Raw genomic sequence first — 26,811 nt, forward strand, 5'->3', positions numbered from 1 at the left:
ATCATCATCATAACAACAACAACAATAATAATAATGTATTAATATGTATTTATAAAAAACAGTTATATTATGCATACTATGCAAAGCAATATTATGGCTCATGTAAGACTCATTTATATTATGTGAAAAAAACAGTTTGATATTAAAAAAATAATTAATTCAATCTGGACATAATAATAATAATAGTAACAGTAGTAATAATAATAGTAATAATAAATGAAAGATAATGAATGATTCAAATATATTTATATAGCACTTCTCAAAAAATACTGGATGTTTTAAATTATTTTTTTCTTTTAGGTTTTGGCACCTTTCGACACCAAATATCTCCAAACTCTAGTTTGAAATCCCTATGCCTAAAGTAAAGTATTGGATAAATAAAAGTAGCACATTAAAATTAGCACAAAAAAAAAATCTGTCTGTGTTAAACATGATAGGATGTGTACCACTCACGTGAATGCTCCCTTATTGGGCACACAGTTCGCATGGGCATGGCAGGGTTGGTTGGGCCCGCACAACTGGGTCTGCTGCTCACAGAACTCGCCAGTATAATCCCCTTTACAAGAGCCCTGCTTACATTTACCACTGGACTCTGGACGGTTTTCACACACGCCGTGTATGCATCCACAGGCTGGTGTTAGAAGGGACACAAAGAAAAATTGTTACTAAACATCAGGAATATTCCCAAACCCAATGCAGTGAGCTGACGGTGAAGTAAATTTGTACTTTTGTCACAGAATGGACCGTATTTGTTGGAGTCGGCACAGTATTGGCACCGTGATCCTTTGAAATTGGGCTCACACTGGCACGTGCCGTTTCCATCTATGCCCTCAGAGCACTACAACAAAAGAAAATATAATCAAGACCTTATGACACCTAAAAAAAATGCTAAATCGTGCAGTATGCATGCATGTGAATGTGCATGGGGTTTACCGTCCCATGAGAGGAACAAGGAGCAGTGAAACCACCTGGGCACGGGGAACAGTCTGGTCCAAAAAAGCCTTTACAGCAACGAGGGGTCTGGTCAAGACAAATAATGGCTAATTTAACTAGATGCAGTTGCAAATTATGTCAAATGCTCCGATATTAAATGCAGATAAATAGTAGTGAATTAAATATTCACAGTCTTTGTTTCATTGCAGAAGAGGGAACAGCCAAGGGTGGGTATGATTATGCCAAAAGTCTCCTTTTTGAAGACACAGCCTCTGGTGAATACATCCTGATAATGAGGAAAGTTGGGGTTTACAAATATAAAAGAGGCACAAATCAGTGTAAATTGTATGTACAATCTCAGAAATAAAGGTACAGAAACTGTCACTGGGCCGGTACCTTTTCAAAAGCTACATTTTGTATCTATTAGGTTCAAATATGTACACTTTAAGTACTAATATGTACATTTAAGGTACCGAAATAGACCCTTTAGGTACAAACATGTACCTCTTGAAAAGGTACCGCCCCAGTGACAGCTTTTGTACCTTTATTTCTGAGAGTGTACAATTTCACTCCAACAATGAACAGTTCACCCAAAAGTGTAAATTTGCTTAAAATGACATTAATTGATTAACTGGAGTCTTGTGGATTGCTTGTGGTTTATTGTGATGTTTTTATCAGCTGTTTGGACTCTTATTCTGACGGCACCCATTCACTGCCGAGGATCCATTGGTGAGCAAGTGGTTAATAAATTTCTCCAAATCTGTTCAGAAGGAGAAACAAACTCATCTATATCTTGGATGGCCTAAAGGTGAGTACATTTTTGGGTGAACTATTCCTTTAATGCTTATACCTCTGTTAAGAGCAGCATTTAAAACAAAGGTTAAGCTTTGCTGTTTTAAATTACAGCAAGCACTAATGATTATTTTTAAAAAAAAGTTACCAGTGATTCACCAGATGGACAGGTAGATTTGGAGACGAGTGTACAGCTAACACATGGACCCTGTAACAAAAAGACAAAAAGTCACATGCTCTCGTGTCAGTTTGGTAACAATCACTTGTTGCAAACAAAAAAGGAGATGGTCAATCTAAAACAACAAACAACAACTTTAAAGATGAAATGTTTAATTTCCCTTGTTTCCAAACAGATTTCTTGAACACTACCCCCCTCTTTAAACATTAAATTATATTTTACATAGAAATACTTTCAAGACAGAATGGTGTATCTGTATATACAGCTAAAGCGCTATGACTGGTCAATACAAGTGGGGCTTACCATGAAAATATTGTTTTCTTTAATATCACACCTGTGCGGTATGATGGGCTCTATGGATGGAGGGATTAGAAGCCCCTCCAGGGAATGAAGACGGCCGTTCTTCGCTTCAACATCCAGTTCTAGAACCGACTCCCCATTAACCAGGATCTGCCCCTATATGTGACAGAATCAGTGGTTACATAACTATTTGGACCTTTAAATAACAATTAAAATGTATGAATTTCAATGCATTATTTCAGTGGCATCATTTTTGGTGTGTATGGAGGGATTTACTCTTAAGTTCCCACAGGTGTCCTAGCAGAGTAACAGCAGGTGTAGTTCATCACATTAACTTTACTAACATTTGACCATGTGTATAATAAATATGTATACTTTGTGTGTTACCTTTCAATACTACATTACAATTTTTTTTATTTAACAGTAAGCTTGTGATGTCTAATAAAATGTTTTTTTTTTTAAATAATAACTCTGCTTCACAATGAATCCCTCATATTATCTAATGCAATGGCATTCATGTTTCTTAGGTGCTCCAATACTTTCGATTGCCATATTTTCAATTTATTTTAACATTTGAAACAAATATTTTCTCTTTCAGTTGAATTAATGAATGATTGTTACTTACAGCAGTCGTTATATTAAATGTCAGGACCTGGTCAGCCATGGTTACAGCACGAGGATTCGACACAATGAAGCTGGCACTCAGCTGTAGACAGATCAGACAGACAGCATGTAATTCATTAATGACCTAGAAATGGATCTGAACATGCACATTTGCACACACTCACACACAAACCTGAGAAGTGGACACGATGTGATTGCGCATCAGTTCAAGTAGTTTTGTTTTACCCTAAATTGGGAGAAATTAAAAGAAAATGTAAAGTGATGCTTATGTGACTGGATAGAACATACATACATACAATGTATCATAAAAACATATTTTAAAAAAAAATTAAACAGTTGTTATTTTTGCACTGTACCTCCTCTGAGGTAAGGAAGTCTAAATAGCCAGGCTTCAGGAAGGTAAAGGCTATATTTGTTGGAGCAAAAAGCGTGTAAGGTCCTTCTTGTTCTAAAACAGTTGCCACGTTGCTTTTCTGAGAAAAACAAATATCAAAGGGATCAAAAATTATATATAAAAGAATCCTAAAAAGAAATATTACGAAACAACTGTTTTCAATTTTGTATAACAAATGTTTCTGAATGATCATGTGATAATGAAGACTGCTGAAAATTCAACTTTTCCATCACAGAAATAAATTACATTTCAAATATATATTAAAAATTTTACTGTATTTTTAATCAGTTAAATGCAGCCTTGGTGAGCATAAGAGACTTCTTTTAAAAACATATAAAAATATTACCAACCCCAACATTTTTAATGGTTTTGTATATTTCCCCAAAAGGTTACATCTCACAACTCACATTCATAATTGATTTGAATAAACGGATTAAAGTATTTGAAACAAAAGGATGACCTGGGATATGTTTTATATGGTCAGAAAAAAAGACCTATTAAATAAAGAAAAAAATGTATTTTAAAATCAGCTCTACACTGTATAAAAATAATAAAAAATTTAAATGTGCTGGTAATTTTCTACCAGGACAATATCCAATTAATTTTACAGACATTTCTGTTAACCTTAAAACAACTCTAAATAATGCATTGAAGTGCAAAATTCAAATACAGGTACAACTTCAGATTCCTTCATATTAATACAGTACATCATGGCCTATTTTTAGAATTAATATTATTATTATAATTTACAGTGTAGCAAATCTTTAGCCTATAATAAAAAAGGTCATTTCTAGCACAGGTCAAATGTGTTAAAGTACATTACATTAGGGATTGATAGAGTTTAAAACTCTGTATACCTCAAGCAGAGATTTAAATTGAGAGAATTTTCCATTTCCTGAGAGAATCTGCAACAGGTTTTCCTTTAAACGAAATAAGAGACAAATAAACATTGTTGATCCTCATAACAATCAAAAACAACATTAAGTGTATGACGTTAAATTCTTTAAATCTTTATCTTCACAAACCTCTTTCTCGCTTATTACAGTGGAAGGAACTGCATCCATCAGCTTATCAACCAAATGGATGATTCCATTTGAGGCAAAGATATCCGTCTCCACAAGCGTTGCTTTCTTACGGCTGCCATGAAGACGGATTTTTATCTGGTCTGCCTTGAAAATAGAAGTTTACCAATTTCAGAAACAGTCTCATGTATTCTCTGTTGTCTTAACACACACAATGAATCATAAACAAATCTGAGCAGGAAGGAGTTAAGGAAAGAAACAGGATGTGATGATTTCCGCTCTTGCATCCTGCATTTGCACATCCTTGAAAACAATCGGGGCACACACACACAACTTGCATTCAATCACCTACATCTGTCAATGATTCGGCAGCCATGCCAGTCAGAGTGTAGTAGAGAATTCCCTTCTTCAGCGAGTCAGAGTTCACCTCTCCTGCAACCATGTGCAGCTTAGCAAGATAGCGAGCTCTCATCTCATTAGCCAGCAGGGTTTTCACCTGAAACAAAGCATGCTTTAGTATTTGTTTGAATATATCCACCTTATTGAATATATCCACCCTATTTTGCAACATGCAACTAAGCTGTTTTCTATGTGCGAGACTTGAGTTAATGAGCTGCTATAGGTATAATAATTAAAAGAATAGATTAGAACAATACAGTAAACATTTCTATGCTGGTCTGAGATGATTTACATAGTTTATTGCTGGTTTGGTGCTGGTCTAGTTGCTGCATCCGTATAGCCACAGAAGACTTTACAACGCTAAAGAAAAATTCTGTTTCAACTAAATGCTTTATATTCATCAAACAATCCTTAAAAATGTATCACGGTTTGCTAAAAAAAATAAAAAATGACAACTGTTTTCAAAATTGATAATACAAGAATGATTTCTGAATGATCATGTGACACTGAAGACTGGAGTAATGATGCTGAAAATTCAGCTTTGCATCACAGGAATAAATTGCATTTTTAAATATCTTAAACTAGAAAACAGTCATTTTAAATTGTATTAATATTTCACAATATTACTATATTACATCATATTTATAATTACAACAATATAATAAAATAATATGATAAGAAATACCAGTCTGTAATATCAAGCAGCTAAAAATAACTGGAAGCCTCACACATTCAAGTTACGAATGGATGCATCCGATCCTACGCTATAAATAAGGTGCGCACGATGAATGTATGATATGTTGGTGCGTCTGTGTTGTCTAACTCACAGATGTGCCCTTAAAAGCCTTGTTCACTGGTACAAACACGGTAAACGGTCCAAGGGAGGTCAAGGGCCATGACATGAGTTGATCTGAAACAGCAGAAATAAAATTTGCACAACACTGTATGTGTCGATTTTATATATTATTAGGAACTTTAACATGTTAGATAATGTCCACACCTATATGAAGCACATCTGTAAAAAACTTGAGCTATGAAAAATAAAATGTTCCTCCTGGGTGGCTCTACCTTTGAAAATGGTGAAAACCCAATAATAAACATAAATAAATACTGAGATTCCAGCCAAGGGGCGTCACTTACTGAACATTGTGATGGCACTGGAGAGTTGACCCGTCCACTCTCCTCCTGGCTTCGAATTCAAGTCCTGCAGCTGCTGAATTATGTTCCCAAAACATATTTTTCCATTTCCAAGGTAACCTTCACGGCATTTACAGCTGAAATTTTTTAAATTGAATGCGTAGTTTTGAATATGTGGAAAAACATCCATTAAAAATCAATCACACAATTGAGAATTTGTCACCTACTCGACTGTTTCTGGTTTCACGGTGGAACAGGTGGCATATTTATGGCAGGAGTCTGGTTTGCACACATCTTTTACACTGCAGCCCTTCCCTTCAACAAACTTCTCAAATCCCGCCAAACACTCACAGTGAGACTGTGGAAAACAGCAGGATTGTGAAGATGGCAAACTGTGATCAAAGCAATGGGTGCATTCAAGCTGCTCAGAAAAGAGCAAAAGAGTGTTTACAAACACACCTTTCCAGGGCCATCATACACACAGCGTGTAGAGCCAGATGTGCAGTTGCCCAGGTTTGTCTGGCATGGGTCGATGGGCATGCAGACACGGCCATCGCCACTGTATCCTTCTGTACATGTGCAGACATGCTGATTCGGTCCTGTATGCGCACACACTGCGTTTGCATGGCACACGCCTCTCAAGCAGGGGTTAATTGCTGCATAAAAAATGTGACAAAGACAGAATAATCATGTTTTCCCCCACAAATCATAAAGAGTTTGTTGCTTTTAGTGGTCTGTTAACTTCAGTGTGTGTGTGTATATATATATATAAAGAAATAGTTAAATAAAGTCTTTTTTTTATTCCTTTGTGCACAAAAAGTATTCTCGTAGCTTCATAAAATTAAGGTTGAACCACTAATGTCACATGGACTATTTTAACGATGTCTTTACTACCTTTCTGGGCCTTAAACCTGGTAGTTGTGTTGCTGTCAATGCAAGGTCAGAAAGCTCTTGGACTTCATCAAACATATTTTGATTTGTGTTCCGAAAATGGAGTTCTTACATGTTTGAAACGACATGAGGGTGATTAATTAATGACAGAATTTTCATTTTTGGGTGAACTAGTACTTTAATGAGCCTTTTCTGCCATCAGCAGTGTAAGTGCAGTACTCACATGTACACTGGGTTCCATCACCTTGATAACCAGGTTTGCACCTGCACAGAAGCTGCCCTGTGGACATGTCCTCAATACAACGAGAATTTGGCCCACACCGCAAAGCAGCACATGCTGGGAGTTCTGAAAAGAAAAAATACACTCACTCATATGCTGCTACAATGTCACGTGTATCATACACACAGAGAAATACTCCAAGGTCTTACCTCGATCGCAGTCTATGCCAGTGTACCCAGACAGACATGTGCACTGCCCTGTGCCCTTCACACCACTATCACATATGCCATTCTTGCAACTACACACTGAATAGCACAAGCAGCAGTTAGAGCGCAATACCAACACCAACAAAACCCAAATCAATTAATCCTGTTGTTCAGAATGAAAGGAGACTCTTACCGTTACTGCATGTGGGTCCATATAAGTTCGCTTTACAATCCTCACAAGCTGTTCCGATGAAACCTGGCTGCAAAAAAAGTCCAAAAGGTCACATCAGATGCTCAATAAGAGTGTGTTTGATTCAGACAGAAGAAAAGGAAAATAAACTTACTGCACATGTGCAAGTCCCATTTCCTGCTATACCATCAGAGCAGACTCCATTATTGCTGCAGGGCATCGCTGCTGACCCTGGACACTCTGTTGACAGAATAAAAGATTCCTTTCATTAGATTTCATGACATTGAAAGTAAAAGTGAATTTTTTTTGTTTCAATCAGATAAAATGGCCAACTTGGAGATATCAGTTGCACAATGGACATTCAAACATTAGAGAATGACGCATTGCCAAAATTAAACACAAGATTAAACACAAATAACGCTTCATTTTGACTTAAAAACTGAAGTGCATAAAATCAGATTACTGAAGTGTACAACCAATCATTTCAAAAAAAGAAATACAAAACTTGTGCTAATTGAAAGAATACAAGTTGACAGAAAGACTGAATCCAAGATTTGGTAAAGTTAGGTAAAGGATTTTCAGCACAGGACAAGTGTCTACCAGTACTTTGAATGTAATGGATATATTTTGGATAAATGCATCTACATGCATAAAATGTAAATGTAAAACATGAAAAATGTAATTAGCTTTAAATTTTGCTAGGGCAAGGTCAGCAAGAGGTCAGGAAGACTGATATGAGGGTAGATGATTTGATTGTTCTCTGCTCAGTTTTTTGAGAGATCGATCTGAGATCATTGTGTTTTCTAAGACTGGTCAGTGGGTTTGAGGTGGTAGGGTCTCTGCGAGAGGATATGAGTTAGCAGAGTTTCTCGGTTCTTCAAACGGACCCTCGTCTGTTTCACTGACCCTCACTCATCCTTTCCTTCCTGCCATTGTTTCCCAAAAGCAACGTAAGCCGAAGTTGATCGTAGCTCCATTGGTTTCAATGGGTCTAAAATGTACTTAAGCTTACGATGCTTTTGGGAAACGCAGCCCTGGACACTTAGTCCTGACAAAATCCCTTCATCGAGATCAGATCCTTCCTGGCAACTCATACATACACACACTTCAACCACAGATGTGACACGACACATAAAAACCATGCTTGCAAACAGTTAGTCAAGAGCAGGCCCACTTTCTGCACATTCTTCACATTTTTTACACTTACTGTGAAGGAAAAGTTTGTGGAAATAAGTACTACTAATCTTCACAAAGTTCAAAAAAGTGACTATAAGTCCACCGAAAGGTTCTGGCAAGAAAAATGCTACATGTTGCTCTCTGCAAATCAGATTTCTGGACAATATAGTAAAGAATTTGTCAAATACGACAGGAAAAAAATGCATTTACTCCCATGCTTTACTAAGCTTCCATAATGCTGACCCGTTTAATAGACGCAAAGGTCAAATCATTTAACTCTTGAGGAACAATGAAGGAAGTTCTGCTGATAAGAGACCAAAGAAACCAAGACAACACACGGTAACTTAAGTGCTTGACTCAGCGAACTCAAAGTGGGATCATTTTGAGTGCTGACAGACAGAGGAAATACTGGAAATGAGACCTCCACAGTGTGTTGATCAGCAAATTCCAGTGGTACAGAGGCACAGACCTGCCATTATCCTTCTCTGACGGAAGGAAGTACACAAATCCCTTGTTCCAAAGTGGCTCAAAACTTCCTCTCATAGTGTGTGACAAGACACACAATAACATATCAGCTTATATGTACTGGATGTACAGCTCCCTCAGGAGAAACAACTGTGAGAAACAACACCGTCATGGTGTCATTATCACATAAAATATTAAAAATGGAAACAGAAAGGATAAAGTGTGCCTTCCAAATACTGACAACTGTGGAAGATCACATTCATGCATATTGGATTTATATCCCTAGTCAAAATGGAATTCCTATCATAATTTGAAAGCGATCCAAAAGGATCTTATTGGAATCAAATAAAAAATCTAATAAGAGTCACATAAGATCCTGCCGGATAAACTAAAATTCCTACTTCCTAGTTTATTTTTTCTGGAAATTCATTTTATCCGGATCATATTTTATTTTTAGAGAATGCTCGCTTTAGTTGTTTATATTATCTCATTACGATCTCTTAGGTTATGACATAATTATGATAAACCGCCATAAAAAATTATATGAATTATGATAGAAATTCCTTTAGCATTTGGACTAGGAATGATAGTAATAAAGTTGTGTTTTTCAACTTCTTTTCCCAGGAGGATCTATGTTTCCCCTCGTTTGTGTTTCAGTCTTGTTAGTAGTCACATCAGAATAGTTCCTCTCCGACTCTTCCGATCAAAATATTCCCTCAGTGTATCTTCCCTCATAGAATGACGGAAATACCAAATGCCATTTAAAATGTGTAAAAATCGGATAAGAACTCAAAAACCGCTTTTAGGTCATATTCATCTGGTTTAAGAGGTCATAGGTCTTCTATGGAACAGATTTAAACACAATTCTACATAAACGACTTCTTCATTGGCCTCAAACTCACCAATGCAGTCATTGCCCCAGTAACCTGGACAGCACCTGGGCTCCACCGTGTCTTTGTAACACTCGAACGAACAGCCCTTGACAGACAAAGCCATTGTGATGTGATACCTAAACACATATAGAGAGATTACTGTATAATTTTTGCCTCTGTATTTTGTTTATGTACAAAGAAAACACCTCATCTTGTTACAAAAGATGTTAATCACCTGTTAACAGTGGGCTTTTTTGTCAGATGTAATAGCATTAGATGTATAGTAATATCTATATATGTATAATACACACTGCCGCTCAAAAGTTTGGGATCAGTATGATTTTAATGTTTTTTAAGGGAGTCTCTTCTGCTCATCAAGGCTGTATTTATTCGATCAAAAATACAGAAAATACAGTAATATTGTGAAATCTTATTGAAATTTCTAATATTGGTTTCCTAGTTTAATATATTTTAAAATCTAATTCATTTCTTTGACGCAGTGCTGAATTTTCAGCATCATTACTCCAGTCTTCAGTGTCACATGATCCTTCAGAAATCATTCTAATATGCTGATTTATTATGAGTGTTGGAACTGTTGTGCTGCTTAACATTGTTTTTTGGATCCTGTGATACTTTTTTCTTTGATTCTTCGATGAATACAAAGTTAAAAAGAACAGCATTTGTTCATAATAGAAATATTTTCTTACAATACAAGTCTTTACTATGACATTTATTCATTTTACACATCCCTCCTGAATAAAAGTATTAATTTCTTTAAAAAAAAGAAAGAAAGAAAAATTACTGACCCCAAACATTTGAGTAGCATTGAATATTGTAACACAAAATTTATTTTTTAAATAAATGCTGTTCTTTTTAACTTGGTATTCATCAAAGTATCAAAGAAAAAAGTATCACAGGTTCCAAAAAACTATTTTAAGCAGCACAACAGAAATTGCAGTAAGATTTCACAATATTACTGTTTTTTCTGTATTTTTGATCGAATAAATACAGCCTTGATGAGCAGAAGAGACTCCCTTAAAAAACATTAAAAATCTTACTGCTTCCAAATTTTTGAGCGGCAGTGCATATACTAAATACAATGTGTGGTAATAGATGAATGAGCTTTTAAACAAATTGTTACTGTTCTTGATCCCCGCTAATAGCAAAACCTTACCACCACACGCAAACACATACCTGCAGTCCCTTGTACTTTTCTCCGGCTGCCTCTTGGTGTAGTCATCAGGACATTTTACTAAAGACGTCAAGGAGCAGGAATGACACCTTGATTTAGTCACCACCTGGATGTTCTGGTCACAGCGGTTCTGGCCACAGACATCAACACAATCACACACAAACACACATACACATAGCATATTAGTTCTCACAACAAAAAGCAAACAAAAAGACTGCTGAGTGCAATGTGTTTATATTTCATATGGCATTTTCTCAAAACCAATAAAGTTGGAAAGCATGCTGGATCTTAACACCTGTCATTGATTTTCCATGGAGATTTACCTAATTCGTTATCACTTTACAGCTGTCCAATAACATTCTCAGGATTATTTTACCCAGCATTCCACTGTGCATGTCAAACGATAAGAATTGCTTACATAATAGCGCTACATTTTCCAAATTTTTCATCTGCAACCACAGAAATGTAAACATTCTCCGACTAAATATAGAGAAAATATCCCTGGAAATGGATACGAACATTAGTATCAAAGAGAACTGCATGTTTATCTTGTTCTATGCTAGACTGTAGACTGACAAAGTATGTAAACAGGAAACGGAAGTAGAGTGAGCTTTGATTTGACAGATTTCAACTGATTAACTTTGGAAAGCATATGTGTCAGTGCAAGTAAACCAAAACTTTCTCTACTAATTCTATTCTAATTTATTCAAACATATTTTATCTTGCAGTATGGCTGTTAAAAGCAATATAATGCCACTTATGAACACCCATATTACACACACGTTGCATGAGTATATGTGTGAATCTCACCTGTGATGCTGCACAAGCCATCCAGAGTATGTCAGTCCCCAGTAGTAGAATCAGACCTCCGCAGATTGAGTTTAAAATGAGCTTCATGATAATTAAACTTTCTGTTTCTCTCTCTCACTCTTTCCTTCTGGCTCTTTGAGGTCCTTCACCAGACTGTGGCCACACAAGTTGGCCTTCTGCCTTTTCAACAGTTCCTCCCTCTCTCTTTCCTGCATCACAACACCACGAGAGTCAGGGGGGCGACACCTTCCTCTAAAATTTCAGGCAAATGCCTAAATCCTTTTCATACTACACAAAATCATCACTCTTTCATTAAGCATACATTGAGAAAAAAAATCATGCTTGGTGTTGTGATGAGCCCCATGCACACTGTGGAATAAATAAATAAAAAAATGTTCATATTGTAGTTTTTATTGTTTTTATTAACGTACAAGTAACATTTAATTTTTACGTTTGATGGTTTAATGTTTGTTTTTGAATTTTTTTCTTGTTTTAAAAATGTTCAAGACAATCTAGCTAGATTTAGTGAGGTTTATGATTAAAATAAAAAGAGAAAAAAAAAGCTAATGGGGAAGTTTAGCTCAAGATATATTTCTGTTACAAAGGTTTGATTTTGCAAATAATTCTTTCTCATTTGAAAGATGCTGACAAAGTTTTACTGGAAAACCAGACAAAAATGCTGATTAAGAAAACTATTGTTGCAGCGTAACAAAGAGATTGTGACTTTATTCTCACTATTATGAGTTTTTATCTCAAAATTCTAACATTTTTTCTAATAATTGTGAGTTTATATTTCACAATTTGATTTTTTTTCAAAGAATTCAGAGTTTACATCACACAATTCTGTTTTTGTTTTTGACAATAAAAATAAAAATAAAAATGGTAATGGAATTTTATGTCACACAATTTTGACTTTTATGCAAGTATCTTGAAATTCTGAGTTTATATCTTGTAATTCAGTTTTTTTCCCCTTAAAAAGTCAGAATCGTGAGATATAAAAGTCATAATTACTTTTTTTATCTTGTGGCATAAACAAACTATCATTGATCTTGGTGCCATCAAGTAGAGATGTGGAGAAAATTTTGATGCAACACATTTACGATTATGAAGACCAATCAACAAATATTTTGCTGAATAGTTGGTGACCAATGCAGCTAGAAAGCTGGGAAGAAGCTGGTCGATTTCCAGGAGCAATGAAACTGTTGTGTGTATGTGTACTGAATAAATAGAGCTGAAAGCAGAAGAATCACAGGATGTCCTCACTCATAAATAAGCCAAGTGGTCAGGTGAAGATACCCTGTCGCACACACACTTCCTTTATGTCTTGCTGCATCATGACTTTCCTTTCATAGTTCCAGAACTTTCATACACATGTGTGTGTGTATATTTGGCTATGAGGTGATAAGTATCTTATATAATCGTGAGAGTGCATATACAGTGCTGTGTTTTAAAACGTATGCATGTGTTGCTTGTTGTTTTTCCCCACAATGGAAATAAGCCGAAGGCTTTTCTGTGTATTTCATCCTCGACAGTTTTGAAATGTGTATGAAGTAGTCTTTTTTGGGCTTTTTTTGTATACTGTTTTAAATTTTGTTAAATAAAACAAACAAACAAACAAACTGCTTAGGAAAACAAATGAAAAACTGCATGACCACCCGCTAAATTGTCGTTTCTATACGTGCCAAAAGCTATTTAAAATGCTTCTCTGAAATCTGCTCTGAATGGACTCCCAACCAGCTGTAAAAAATCAATCACGTTTTTTTCCCATTCAAACTGTAATTGACACCCCAACCACAAGAACACAATGTACTATACAATATACTAACAATGAACTTTGACTGAGTTAGTTTCTTTCTGTTCAGAAGGAATTTGTTTCAGATTTGTTTCCTGAAATTGTCATTTATACATGAATTGGGGTTTTGAAAGAGATGTCTAAGGACACTACACTTTTTCATGTACATATGCATTTCACACATTATATGCACTCGACTGCTTTGCGATACTTAGACTGACCTTAACCAGACTTGCAGAAGAAAGTTGTGTAGTTGCAGGCTACACTTTTATCTTAGTTGTACAAAACCGGGAACATTCTGATCTCAATTTTTTGTTGTTTCCACATTCGCTTTGTGTTGTGCAAATGAGTAGACTGTGTATACCTATAGTTTTTCAGCACAGTTTTGATTATTATATTAATTCAGAGGCCTTGATACAATAGGTTTTATAGAATTAAAAGTTTTCCTGTGGCATTAGGGTGTAAAACCCTTTTTGAGTTTAACGAAACCTTAATTTTCTAAGCATTTTAGTGCTAAAATAATGATTAAATGTCTTGAATCAGTCTCCCTCTTGTAGTCCTCTCTGGCTTGTAGACTTTGTGACTCCACCAGAGGGAGGCAGATACCATCATGTCACTGATGGATGGATTCACTCTGTTTATATTCCCTACATATATGTATAAAAGACTAGAAAAGTCAGTCAAGTTTTTAGACAACTGGCAACTGTATGATGAATTACTTAAAAAAAAAAAACATTTCATAGCTCTATGGTGAGATATAATAAGAAAGAAACAAAGAAAACATACAGGATGAATTAAGGCAGAGTGAGCGCTAAGACGTGTATAGAATCTTAACATTGACTCTGCAGCAGTTGTTGTGGGAATTTTCGACATTTAAGCAACAGTTATTGGCAGGAAAACAGTGCCGCCAATCCAAAACCCCTCAGGCCTTAACCAACACAACCAGACACAGCCACGAGCCCCTACAGACTTCTGGGAAGGCGTACAGAGCATGGCACCACTCATAGAGCATGCAGGAATGGGCCAGTGAAAAAAGCGTGACTCTTGGCTTCGGATGTAATGCTATGCTTGGAAGGACGTAACTGATCATTCACATACTGAGACAAAAGATGAGTAATGATTGGGATGAGCGATGACCCTGGTCTCCACATTAACATCCAAAACATATTGTGCGTGTGTGCATGTGGTCGCACCACCCACCGCGATGCATTCAGTCTCGTCTCAACAGCACACACACAGAAAAACTGAATAATATCAGGAAAAAAAAAATCTCTTCAATTTAGATTAAAGGAATGTAAAATATTGCATGGACATGCCTCAAAAACCTCTGGGGCTCAACAAACAATGTGTATAAAAGGCAGAATAATTTCATTAAAATATAAGGAAGGAGGGGAACCCCATATTCTTCCATTTATTATAAGATTGAATTTCATCTGCAGAAATATTTGTCTTTGTTTTAACAGTTGTGCTGCTTTTTCCTCACCAAACTACACTTCCAGAACATTAGGAAACAGTTTCAGCTCATTAGCAATGACGGAACAAAACCTGAAAAGGTAATATTGCAGTACAGCAGATTTAATTTGACAAATCATCTCATTTCCAGAATGATTTAACCATTAAACACATAGTAAAGAGAAAGAGAGGGGTGAAAGAAGGCACTGAGAAAACCAAGAGGTTGGCAGCCACCTGAGCTGTTGGCTTCATCCGAGAGAACAGATGCGTCCACGTGGACTCCTTTTGTCTGCACTTCTCTCCAGGATGGTGGGCACCAGGTTTCCAGGAAGTTGGAATCACTGGGAATCACTGTCTGTGATTCATCAACTTACTGCCCATGAGGTGCAGAATTGACCAGAATGATGAGAAGGTTCCATCTGCAATTTTTTTCTAGGGTGAAATATTAGGTCAAAATGTCTTATTTATTGATATGAATGATGTTAAAAAAGGAGTGAGAACGGCGACATTTCCAAAAGGGAATCATTTATTGAATGGAATTGGGTTGAGAGTCTTTGTGAGAGTCAGTGTGGAAGAATAATCTGAAGTGATTTTACACGGATAAAAAGTTTTTTTAGAAAGCTTGATGCAGCTTCCACTCAGCGGTAAATACAACCACATGAGAATGAACAAGCAGGCATTCAAAGTGAAATCACGAAATGCAGCATGAGCGAGACTTTCCAGAGACTTTAATAGATTTGCCAGCATGTGCAAGAACTCACAGGATTTTTTCCTTCTGTCACTGGACAGAAGATCTCTGATATGTTCTGCGTGTGTTGCCGTAAATTGTCATCGTCCTGTTGGCTGGAATGTGGCTACATAAAAGGACCACTTGCATTAGCTTTTAAGGGCCATTTAAGAGAATGCAGCCATGGTATTTGGCACAACTCTGTTACTTCTAGCAAAGCACTACTCTTTCAGAGATGTGTGTGTGTGTGTGTGTGTGTGTGTGTGGGATTAGAGTTTAAGAGGAACGGAATGAGACACAAACATCAGTCACAAGAAATAAGAACTGGAAATAAAACAACCATGATTCGTAATTTGAAATATACATTTATATTATAAATCGATAAAGCTGCTATTGCAGAAAGCATCCATTATCTACACTTTTAGGAATTATACTTGTTTATTTGTTTAGGAGGTAAGGAACAGACGGAGAAAAAACAGCAGTCACAAGCAAGAAGAACGTACAATGTCTCTAAGAATGTTTTATTTAAGTTTAATTACGTTTTTCAGAGTCAAAAAACGAGGTGAAATGTCCATTGTTCATAATTTAATATGTACATTTAAATTGTGAAATATAGAGCTAAAATTGCAGAATACATCCTTTGGGAATTATGTCTGTCTTTTATTCAAGGGATTCTCATTTGAAACCTATAAAACATTGTATAAAAAATATCTTGGTATATTATCTACATATTTCCCACTATAAGTCATCATTAACTGTAAGAGCCTTCAATGCAAACCCAAACAAAAGCATCTATTTACACTTTTTCATGCTGTTCCCAGTATTTTAGTCCCCTTTATGCTCCAGTTATATTCCACAGTCACTATATACAAAATGGCTTGATTCCCACTTGAAGCCCATGGGAAGAGTTACGCATGTGAACTTAAAAGGGATTATACCATTTCTCCCTGGTTTTGAATTGCCGGTTGCCATGGATATTTTGTTTACACGCTTATTTGTATAGACCCAACGGGGCTGAGAGCGCAAAGAAGGTCCACTTCCTCTCACGAGATCCCTCCCCAAGTAGTTGCTCTACTTGCAGGTGTGCATGTCGTTCATCGTCTCACAGCGGCGACAGCGAACATAGCAGCACCAGACGAACTTACACTCGCAGCGTTCTACGTGTCGTACCACGTGTGTGTTGTAGCCCCGCCCACAGCACAGCAGGTTACAGCCATCCGGCCCGGCTGAAGTTCTGCTACACCTGCGGCCCCTGGTCCCCGTCACACCCAACCGCCGGTCCTCCAAGCAGTAATTGGGCGATTTGTTGAAGAAGATTAACTCTTCTTTGCTAATAGGCGTGTGGCGATGGTCTTTGTCCTTACGTCGCACCTTACGTTTAGAACGGTCCACCACTTGAACGCTGTTTTCATAGCGCTCCTTCAGGTAGGTGCCCACACGCTCGAACGCAGCCATTGTGCGCCAACACGTTTTTACCGCACACGAACCCGACACGCCGTGACAGCGGCAGTCTGTCAACATTGTTTTGGCCACAGCCTGTAGAGGAAGAGGATACGGAGATCATTATATCTGATCGGTAACAGATAGAAGCTGGGAAAGCAGCTTGTTTTTCTAGACAATGTAAGCAAGAAATAAATAAGCATGTAGACATGTGAACTGTGATTTGAGCATAAATTCAGCTTTCCAACATTTTTTGCTATTTATTTTGACAGACTTCCTGGATTTCAGGCAGAAACGAGGAACTAATGTAACACATTTCCAAGGACTATAGCATTTTTATGGATGAAGCTTTTATGTTCTCCCTTCACTTCATGTTCTGCACCATGAAAACAGAAGGAGTATTTTGTGAGCTGACGACTTTCATAAAATAGGAGCATTTTATTTGTGTGAAGGATTATGGGGGCCCTTCGCTGACTTGAGGGGAATTTTGTCTCGCTTAAACGCTTCCAACCGGAGCAGTGGTTTAGGGACTCCAAACACTTACAAGTGTTCTTCAGTCAAGGCTGTGGAATTTGATGCAAATCATCAGCTTCTCCGATTAATCAAGAACATTTGGGGAGATGTAACTCATTTGATCGACAAATTGCCAGAGCTGAAACAGCTCATTACTATTTCTGTTCTTATTTGGTTGCTTTAAAATGTTTTTTCTTGTCCGCCAGAATGAGTCAGAGATTCATTTGCTGGAGAAAACTGTCATATTTTAAATGGTAATTGCATAAAAGTTTGTAGTCTTGCCTAAAACCTTAAAGTGACTGAGAAAACCTTACACTGAATGATCAATTTTCTCAGTTTTAGAGATTGGATGTGTTCATAAAGGAGGCTGTAAGATCACAAGAACTTGAATGTGTTGTGAATGTTGCAGGAATGCTGTCTGAGCGAATGGGGAAGGACAGACATTTTCTCCACTGTCACACTTTTCATATTTTCTTCTATTAGAGTGAATTAGATACAGGGAAACACAGCACTGAATTAAGAGCGCTCTCTAGTTCTTTTGCTGTCTTTTTGAAGCAGGCAATCACAGTCACATGCAAATTGATGCCTCTGCTTCACATATCAAAACGTGAATGGAAAGGCGAAAAAGAAAAATTGTCTTCAGTCCTTCAGTATATCAATGAATTGAAACAGCCGTGATGCAGAAGTAAAATTCCCATTTTCTCATGAGAAAATGAGAAATATTATGAGCTATGTAAAGCAATTACATAAGCTTTTGTAGAAGCTCCAAGTCAGTGTGATTTCAACTTAAAAATCACGTTTAATTCAACTACTAATCATTCTTAAAAGAGATCAAAGTCACTATGGAAACCAAAATTGTGGCAAAAGAGCTCAGAATCGACCACACACTCTCATGAAGCATATCAGATTGATAAGATTACGTCATTTGCAATATTACATGGGATTGTATTTTATGCTTTCATAAACAATGTTAAGTACAAAGTCTTGTACCTTTGTCTGTTTGTTCAATTTTGATATTCTTTTTTTGTTACAAATAAAGTTTGGAATGTTATGATTCATCTCAGAGCTGGTTTGTTTCCATCCATGACTTCTTATTAAAGCCTTTATTAAAGTACTTTTAGAAATCCTTATGGAGAAAATGAAGGGGAAAGATGCAGAGGCTACTGAAAAAGTCACACATTGTTGTGCATTTCATTTCTTTCATCACTTTTCTAACTAGTACTTTAAAGAGTTTAGTTGTTTGTCACCTACCTGTCTCCCAGCTTCGCTGTTATGCTGGTTCATAGTGAACAGGGTGTCCTCACCACGGGCTGATATGTTCTTTACCGAATTGTCGATGAAGCGACGGCTGAACGAAGTCCCGAAGGCGATGTCATCGGAGCACCCGCCCCAGTGCCACCCCTCTGTGGGCAAACTGCTGCCCAACAGGCTCATATCACACGAACACTCCGTCATATTTCCAGCACTGCAAGAGCGGGTGACTGCGTGAACCAGGCCGGCAGCCATTACTGCGGAAATAAACGCTGTCTCTTTTGTACCTTAAAAAACAAAAAAGAGAATTTAAGCAAGATGCCGATGCTAGTTAAGTACAAATGTTGAAAACAATCAAAAAATATGGCAATGTAAGATTCACAGCAGGACATTTGTGAGAAGGGTCTCAGTGCAGCAGTATCAGAGCAGAGGAGCCTGGGAATGTTACTTATATTCATGCAGAGAAACACTGATATCACACTATAAAAATGAGCAAAAATGTTTGGCTGATGGAATTTCTTATTTATTGTGAGAACAGATGATGTTGTAAAAATTCTTAACATCCTTTTAACTGAAATTAATTGTTTTTTAAAGTGACCCTTTTATGTATTAAGTAAACGGCTCTGTACATTTCTCCAGTTCTGATGAAATATTATATACAATAAATATATAAATTGAATTCCTAATCAAATACATTTTTGCAGCTTGTTTTAATTGGAGCAAACTAGTTCTAATCTAGTCTCTAATCAAATCTAGTCATAAAATTACATATATAGTTTCTATAAAGCAAATTTTTATAGCTTATATAAAATATAAGGCTCTTTTTTTTATTAAATTTGGTTTATGTTTTAACTTTTAAGTTGATTTTGTCTTATCTACTCTCAAAAATATATGAATACTCTTTTCTTTTTTTCCAATTACTTTCAAGAGAGATGACCTAAACATTTCAAGCAAGAAACCTAAAAAAATGGAATAGAACAGAACAGAATAGAATAATAAACGGTTTCATGCCTATAAAATTCCTTTGTTGTGGCTGCATGAAATCAGACATACGGTATATCAAATTCAGTTTGCCCTTGAATCGAGCTTGGAATTGAACTGCTGTGGAAGAAAAACTTTGGGCAAATCTTAGGAATCGATTCACAAAAATCAAGAAACAAGTTCTACCATTTCAGTTTGACTCTTTGTTTTGTAATCACGCTAATCCTGCATGCATTAAATTCAGGGCCAGATAAAGACCATAGCAAATTTAGTATAGAGACGGTTAACATAAAACAGATGTGTGTCGCAGCTGTTCCAAGAATCAAATCATCTTTTCCATAAACATTTTAAATCAGTCATTAAGGGGTCAAAAATAGAATTGACAGTCAATTAAAAACATTCAGATTCTTTAAGCAATTACAAACTGATGATCTCTCATTATACATTACAGAATGACAGACTTGTTTTTTTCTTGATTAATTTTCTTGTGTGTCCAATAACCACATAATCATATTTTTTAAATAACTGTTTTCTGCTTTTAGACATAATATTATCATAATTACTAACTTCTGAAGGTGAACAGCCTGCTCTATGAAACTAATATTGCACACCAAAGAAATAATTTTACCTTTTTTTTTCTAGCCATATACAACACTCCTCAAATAAGTCTCAAGTCTTTGTTCAGTTTCTGTGAATCAGAATTTGATAAATGACATTTGTTTGTTTTTTTATGAAAATTATCAGATAGTATTACCACCCTAATTTGTAATTTTTTTTGTCTCATGATTATTTAATAGTGTTGGTCAAACTTTAATACTAACTTTCATTAATAAAAATTTACCAAAAAACAAACAACAACAAAAAAACAGGACTATAAAGTTCAAGCACATTCAAATTAAGTATATTTGTGACAAAACCAGTCATAAGTCACACGGGTATGTTTTAGCAATAGCCAACAATACATCGCATGGGTCAAACTGATCGATTTTTCTTTTATGCCAAAATTCATAAGGATATTAAGTAAAGATTATGTTCCAAGAAAATATTTATCAAATGTCCTAGCCTAAATATATCAAAACTTGATTTTTGATTAGTAATATGCATTGCTAAGAACTCCATTTGGACAACTTTAAAGGCATCTCAATATTTAGATTTTTTTTTTTTTTTTGCACCCTCAGATTCCAGATTTTCAAATAGTTGTATCTCGGCCAAATATTGTCCTATCCTAAGAAACCATACATCAGTGGAAAGCTAATTCATTCAGCTTATTTATTCAAAAACAGCCTCTTATGACTGGTTTTGTGGGCCAGGGTCACATTTTTTCTAGCCTTATACAACGCTCCTGAAAAGTTCGTCTTCGTTCAGTTTCTGTGAATCAATTTTTTTTTTTTATGAAAATTATCAGGCAGTATTACCAACCTAATTTGTGATATTTTTCGTCTCATGCATATTTAATCGTGTTAGTAAAACTTTACCACTAACTTTCATTAATAAAAAGAACCCAAAACAGGATTATAAAGCTCAAGCACATTCAAATTAAGTCTATTTCAGTATGACAGGGTGCATGCATACCACTGGTGAGCTCGTAGCCGAACACGTTGGGGTCCCGTCGGGTCGAGCAGTTCCAGCGCTCGTGTTTGAACTGCGTTTGGCACTCGGTGATGCCCAGGCGCGCCCCCTCTTTAATGCTCGGTAGAAGGTGCGGTTTGCGCGCGCACAGATCCTTCTGCTTGTGCGACAGGGGCAAATGCGCGCAACCCAACTTCTCGTGCACTCCTACAGAAGTGATGCCCAACCACCTGTGATGCGGAGTAGTGTGACACAAATATCAGAAGCGGTTCTCCTCTCCTGTCGGCCTGGATTGAAATGCCATAACCAGGCCCGAGGAAAAGGAGACAATTTTCAAACATTTTTATTCAAACATGAATTGACAGTAAAGCAACATAGCACAACAAAATACTTACATCCAACTTCCCTGAGAGCACAGAGGGCAAACTGACAGCCACAGAAGGAATAAATGGTAAACTGCATGTATCCCACAACCGGTTTTCTCCATGTCCACTTCATTTAACAAGTCCTGACCTGAACGTTTGGACAAAGACGATTCATACCGGTCCACTACATCTAATAGGATGTCTAGCGTTATGTCAATCCACAAACGGCTCTTTTAAATTGATAAATGTCCCGTTTATGTATCCATTAAGTCGCAGGAACGAACACAAACATCCAGCCACCAACAAGTCACCTTCGCCATCGGTACGAACTCAGAAAGACACAAACGGTTATATGCTGCTGTTGGAAAACGCGCAACTAAACACTCTCCTGTGAAATGCTCCCACGTCGTGATTGGTCGAACCGGTGATTAATATTCATAAGATTAGACCGTTCTCAACACTGATTGGACCGACAGATCTTGGCTTGGAGGCTGGTGAGAGAGAGTCATTTCAGCAGCTCACTCGGGAACTGTTACGGATAAAAAGGACTTGAGTGTTTAACGGACTTAGTGTTTAGTATACATTTTGAAACCAACATTAAAATAAAAGGCAGGACAATAGATAACTTACATTTTCCGGGCGCAATATGTTTAAGATTTTCGTAATGCAGTTTGTAGGCTACGTTGGAACAACTAACACCGAGTTAACCGCACTTATACAGTAAAAACTTTATTTATTTGGGACATATAAATTTGTTTTAAGCAATAATAAAGACATACGACGGTCAAAAATGCTCGTAATTAAGAGCGCGCTTGAGCAACATACTGCTGTTATGGTTACCTGCAGCTTCAGGTGAAAACGCGCGCTCTGTCTAACATATATTTCATCATTTACTGAAACGTTATTTCAGATTTTTTTTTATATATGTATATATTTTTTTTTTTTCCCGCGACTGCATTGGAAAGTTACAGAATATTGCTATTTCATTTCGATCTACACTTTTAAAAAGGTAATTCGATTTAGCATATAAACCAGAAATAATAATAATAACTAAATATTATTAATTAAACGTTCCGGTTGAGAATAAAGTTTTATAAAATGCAGTTTAATAAATGAGCAAAAACCAAGTTATTGATAATCAACTTTTAAAATGATTTTTTTTCATAATGACTAAGTTAAGCAACACATTTTTGATTTGGTGTCGATGAAGAGGTACAAAAGGGGGAAAAAAACTATTTAAATAATCTAACATTTAAAAAAAATAACTTGTTTGCATGAACTACACAGTGTCATTAAAATATGACAAATGGAAATGGTTGAATTAAATTAAATGTAAGACAAAAACATTGATAAATTCAAGAAGCGATGTGTTTTAAATTCTGAAAATATATATTTTTAATTGTTCGGGATAAGTGACATTCATGATGATTGTTGGAATCATTTCATGCACAGGCTACACAGACAAATATCTTGGGATAGCTCTTCATAAACATCCAAAACATTTTACCCTACAATTCTGACATTAAAAAGAGAGTTATCACGCGCTGCAGAATATTTACAGGTCAACACAGTTTCATTTCACTTCAAGTGGAAATAGCGTTCGTGCCCATACTGAGCTCAACTTAATAACTGGGAAGATAAGTTTTATGGGATATTTCAAATAATCCTACTAATTTTTTCTCTCCACAAACCGCTTCCTGTTTAACATAAATTATGGACAAATAAAACATCATGCATTCCAGCAATTAAGAGTAAACCCTGCAACAATATAAAAATGTTTACCATCAAAACAGTATAAATATCCTCTTTTTCATAAACAGCATTTATAACATTTTACACAGATTATTATTAAAGGCACTGGAAAACACTGGTAGAAAAATAAATGTGTGAGAAACATAAGACAGTACAATACAATATACTTCATAAGACATTTGGCATAGAAAATACTTCATAAATACTTGTGAACCTGGCATGTGAAGGAAAGGCGGTGTAAAGCTAGACTTCAAAACGTCGCCCGAGCTTCCATAAAAGTGACAATGTGAGGCAGGGTGACATCAAAGGCACTCCACAGCAGCCACCAAACATTCCCAAAACATACTGGGAACATCTCAGCCCATGGTTGAGCGGTAGCAGCATTGTGGGAACGTTGCATGAGCGTTGTAGGAAAGTTTTCGCAAGGCTGTTTGAAGGGGCAGCGCGACCATCTCTGTTATTTTTCATCAGCGTCGCACCACAGCCACTGCCTACCCTTAAGCTGCAGCTGCCAAAATCATTTTGGCAGGGCTTCAGGGGGTCTCATGGAACCCCCTCACACCCCTTTTCCATCTGGATCGCTCTACACAAAAACACACATGTGCAAACAGATACCTATAACCTAACTCGTCCTCCAATATACCTCTTTGATCCAGCATATGGTTAAGTAGATTCGGAGCAATCAGTGAGCACAGTTTAGCCCTTTTTTACAGAGTTCTTAACACACATTCACAGCTAATCTTACAGACACACACACACCTGAAAAACACGCACAGGTTTGCGTCACCAGCCGCTAATTGTCTTTTAGTCACTGTTGGCGAATGGTCCTGTTGACGGCATGATTCACACATATCCTGCTGAGAAGGATCTCTGAATACACCGCGTTCACTGGTCCCTTTACGTGGTACGACACGTCAGGTTGAGACGAAGGTTCCTCGTGCTCTCGAGGCCTTGTTTGCTCATTGGCCGGTTTAATGCTTTCTCCACCAAGCCTTAAGATCTTCAGCTTTCTTTGGGAAGCAGCGGTTGGAAAGGGAAACTTATAGACCTACAAACAACATAATATAAAGTCACATTTGATTTCTGTAGAAGCTAATCATTGATCAACTGCATAGGGAATGAGAGATTTCAATCATGTAAGCAAAAAACGTTATGTCTATCTGTGTGTGGTTCTGTTCTCTGACATGTGACACATTTTTTAAATTAGGGATCTAGCCTTTATCCAATTTCAGTTTTATATCCTCTTAAATTGCCAATTCTTATTAGCTCCCTGCTCTACAAAATACTTAATGGTTAAGAGCTTGTTTCCTCCGAACACTAAACAACAAAAATACATCGTAAAACAGTAAAAGTATCAAAAATAAGCAACTTGAGCAAAAGATCCTTATGTTATGTATCAGTAGGTCTCAATCTGCTGGCCTGTTGTCAGATGTGGCTGCTCTACAGTGATATCAGTCCCATATGTGAGCAGGTTTGGCATTTCTACCACCACTTCACACACGTAGCAAGCTAATACATCTGTTCCCAACCTGCCCTTTACTGGCTAATAAAACCCCGCCTAATTGCTAATTACTCATTAACTGATCTGCCAGGCACTTTTAGGGTGAAGCAAAAAAGGAATGGCTTCTCTTTTAAAAGATTTATGGGGCTGGAAGGCTGGAAATGTGTTTCTAGCAGGATCTATATCCATGTATAGAACAGTTTCATTCACACACATGGATTTGTGGATCTAAAAATACAAAGTTAATCACATATGCCCTCTGTGTAGTAAATTACACCCATAATAATATAATTACAGATACAAATTTCACATAATTAGCACAGAGGCCCAGGTTCAACAACATGGTTATTAAAATAAAATGTTATTTGGCTTTGTATGCTTTGGGGACTGTTGGATGAGAACTCTGAAACAGCGATTTTCTGTTTATCAATCAAAATAAATTGCAATAATATTTACCAATATTACTGTATTTCTACTTAAATGTAGCTTTGGTGAGTACACTGTATGTTACATGATATAGTATTTAAATTAATAAAAGCATTTATGTGAGGTAGGTCTTCTAATCAGCATAAGTACATAAATAATTGTGTTGCATTTTTTACTGTATTAATGAGAATCTAGTAATGATAATGCAATGAGAATAACTATGTACACTATCACTCAAAAACATTGAGTATTTTTTTTTTTTGAGGACTAATATCACTAGTAAAAGTTATAGTAAATACTTTTTTATTGTAATATATTAAGCTTTTTATATTAAATTATTATTATTATTTATATTTAATTATTAATTGTAATAATTTCCCCAATTTTACAGTTTTTACAAACCGCATCATCCGCAGCTCTTAAACTTGGCGCCGGAGCGTGTCTGGAGAGAGAGAGAGAGAGAGAGAGAGAACGCATGGAGCTGAAAGGGCTTGAATTAAGCGCGTTTCGCTCTAGATAAAAATATTATACGGCTGAAAAATATTTGCCATAAACGACGCTTGTTATGTGATCCGCTCCGCTGTTCACTTAAAATGGTGCTGCTGTTACGGCTCACGGTCCGGATGGATGCTGGGGTGCGGATGCGGTCCACCTTTTGAAAATCTTTTATAAGTATTTAAGGTTAAAAGACTCAAGTTGCTTTTAAAATATTCATGAGTCATTTCAGGTTGAGTCTGAGTCAAGTCTGAAAAAATGTGTCTCCAGTGCGACTTTTGATCAATTTAATGGGTGCTTGCTGAATAAAAGTAAAAAGTAAAAATATATTTTAGTTGTTTTACCTCATGGAAATGGCAGGCACATCGTCCTTGCAGGAACTCCTTATAACGACCCATGGTGATGCTGAGAGTGTCAATGACCTCATATCCAAGATGCTTGGCACTTTCCAGAATATTTGTGTTCACATTATAGAGTTCTTGCACTCCATTCTAAAACCAGTGAATGAAGATGATGAAGTCTGACAAGCTTATAGATGTCAATAAATGAATCAATAAAGTGGAAAAAGTATAATATCTGGTCTACAGGGCATTTTGTGATCTCCAGGGATTCTTACCAGTGGAAGGGAACGAATACCATCCAGAGGCAGATGGAAACCCATTCCTAAAGACTTCACCACCACCATGATTTTCTCAAGACCCTCCCTTGGAGATAAGTTAGAGATATGATGTTAAACATCCAAAGCC

General features: G+C 36.6%; 3 protein-coding genes across 4 annotated transcripts in view; all 3 read right to left on the bottom strand.

Annotated features, from left to right (window-relative positions):
* The window catches only part of LOC306861586 (stabilin-2-like), a 30,767-nt gene extending 18,809 nt beyond the window's left edge, over positions 1-11,958 (bottom strand). Inside the window, exons 1-23 of one of the 2 annotated variants that reach the window (XM_079403953.1) lie at positions 11,802-11,958; positions 10,994-11,121; positions 9,830-9,936; positions 7,441-7,526; positions 7,290-7,356; positions 7,100-7,195; positions 6,894-7,016; positions 6,239-6,435; positions 6,007-6,137; positions 5,783-5,916; positions 5,470-5,552; positions 4,592-4,739; positions 4,247-4,386; positions 4,079-4,141; positions 3,184-3,300; positions 3,000-3,053; positions 2,829-2,909; positions 2,207-2,359; positions 1,874-1,933; positions 1,124-1,219; positions 934-1,020; positions 727-838; positions 454-631 (exon numbers count right to left, since the gene is read on the bottom strand). In XM_079403953.1, the coding sequence (XP_079260079.1) occupies positions 454-631; positions 727-838; positions 934-1,020; positions 1,124-1,219; positions 1,874-1,933; positions 2,207-2,359; positions 2,829-2,909; positions 3,000-3,053; positions 3,184-3,300; positions 4,079-4,141; positions 4,247-4,386; positions 4,592-4,739; positions 5,470-5,552; positions 5,783-5,916; positions 6,007-6,137; positions 6,239-6,435; positions 6,894-7,016; positions 7,100-7,195; positions 7,290-7,356; positions 7,441-7,526; positions 9,830-9,936; positions 10,994-11,121; positions 11,802-11,888 (2,528 nt within the window). In that variant the 5' untranslated portion in view covers positions 11,889-11,958. Of the gene's footprint in view, positions 1-453; positions 632-726; positions 839-933; positions 1,021-1,123; positions 1,220-1,873; positions 1,934-2,206; positions 2,360-2,828; positions 2,910-2,999; positions 3,054-3,183; positions 3,301-4,078; positions 4,142-4,246; positions 4,391-4,591; positions 4,740-5,469; positions 5,553-5,782; positions 5,917-6,006; positions 6,138-6,238; positions 6,436-6,893; positions 7,017-7,099; positions 7,196-7,289; positions 7,357-7,440; positions 7,527-9,829; positions 9,937-10,993; positions 11,122-11,801 lie in introns of both variants that reach the window. The other variant, XM_079403952.1, reaches the window with a different exon arrangement.
* Positions 11,959-16,119: 4,161 nt separating this feature from the next.
* LOC306861914 (protein Wnt-16-like) lies at positions 16,120-22,243 on the bottom strand. Its single transcript, XM_079404400.1, has 4 exons — positions 21,922-22,243; positions 21,530-21,756; positions 18,977-19,263; positions 16,120-17,308 (listed from the first exon to the last, which is right to left on the bottom strand). The coding sequence occupies exons 1-4, from the start codon at positions 22,011-22,013 to the stop codon at positions 16,844-16,846; spliced, it is 1,071 nt and encodes a 356-aa protein (XP_079260526.1). The 5' UTR covers positions 22,014-22,243; the 3' UTR covers positions 16,120-16,843.
* A 1,021-nt stretch (positions 22,244-23,264) lies between these two features.
* LOC306861342 (cadherin-like and PC-esterase domain-containing protein 1) overlaps positions 23,265-26,811 on the bottom strand; it is a 57,295-nt gene continuing 53,748 nt past the window's right edge. The window contains exons 19-21 of the mRNA XM_079403554.1: positions 26,682-26,769; positions 26,410-26,556; positions 23,265-24,691 (exon numbers count right to left, since the gene is read on the bottom strand). Of these exons, the coding sequence (XP_079259680.1) occupies positions 24,452-24,691; positions 26,410-26,556; positions 26,682-26,769 (475 nt within the window). The 3' untranslated portion in view covers positions 23,265-24,451. The remainder of the gene's footprint in view (positions 24,692-26,409; positions 26,557-26,681; positions 26,770-26,811) is intronic.

The sequence above is a fragment of the Barbus barbus genome (genome assembly GCF_936440315.1).
Source record: "Barbus barbus genome assembly, chromosome: 42".
Classification (NCBI taxonomy): Eukaryota; Metazoa; Chordata; class Actinopteri; order Cypriniformes; family Cyprinidae; genus Barbus; species Barbus barbus.

Coding starts and splice junctions, on each gene's coding strand:
- LOC306861914 (XM_079404400.1), bottom strand. CDS start 22,013: ATGGAGAAAACCGGTTGTGGGATACATGCAGTTTACCATTTATTCCTT. Junction 19,264..21,529: donor CGGCTACGAGCTCACCAGTG/GTATGCATGCAC, acceptor TTGTTTTTTAAG/GTACAAAAGAGACAGCGTTT. Junction 17,309..18,976: donor ACAGCGAAGCTGGGAGACAG/GTAGGTGACAAA, acceptor CTTCCTCTACAG/GCTGTGGCCAAAACAATGTT.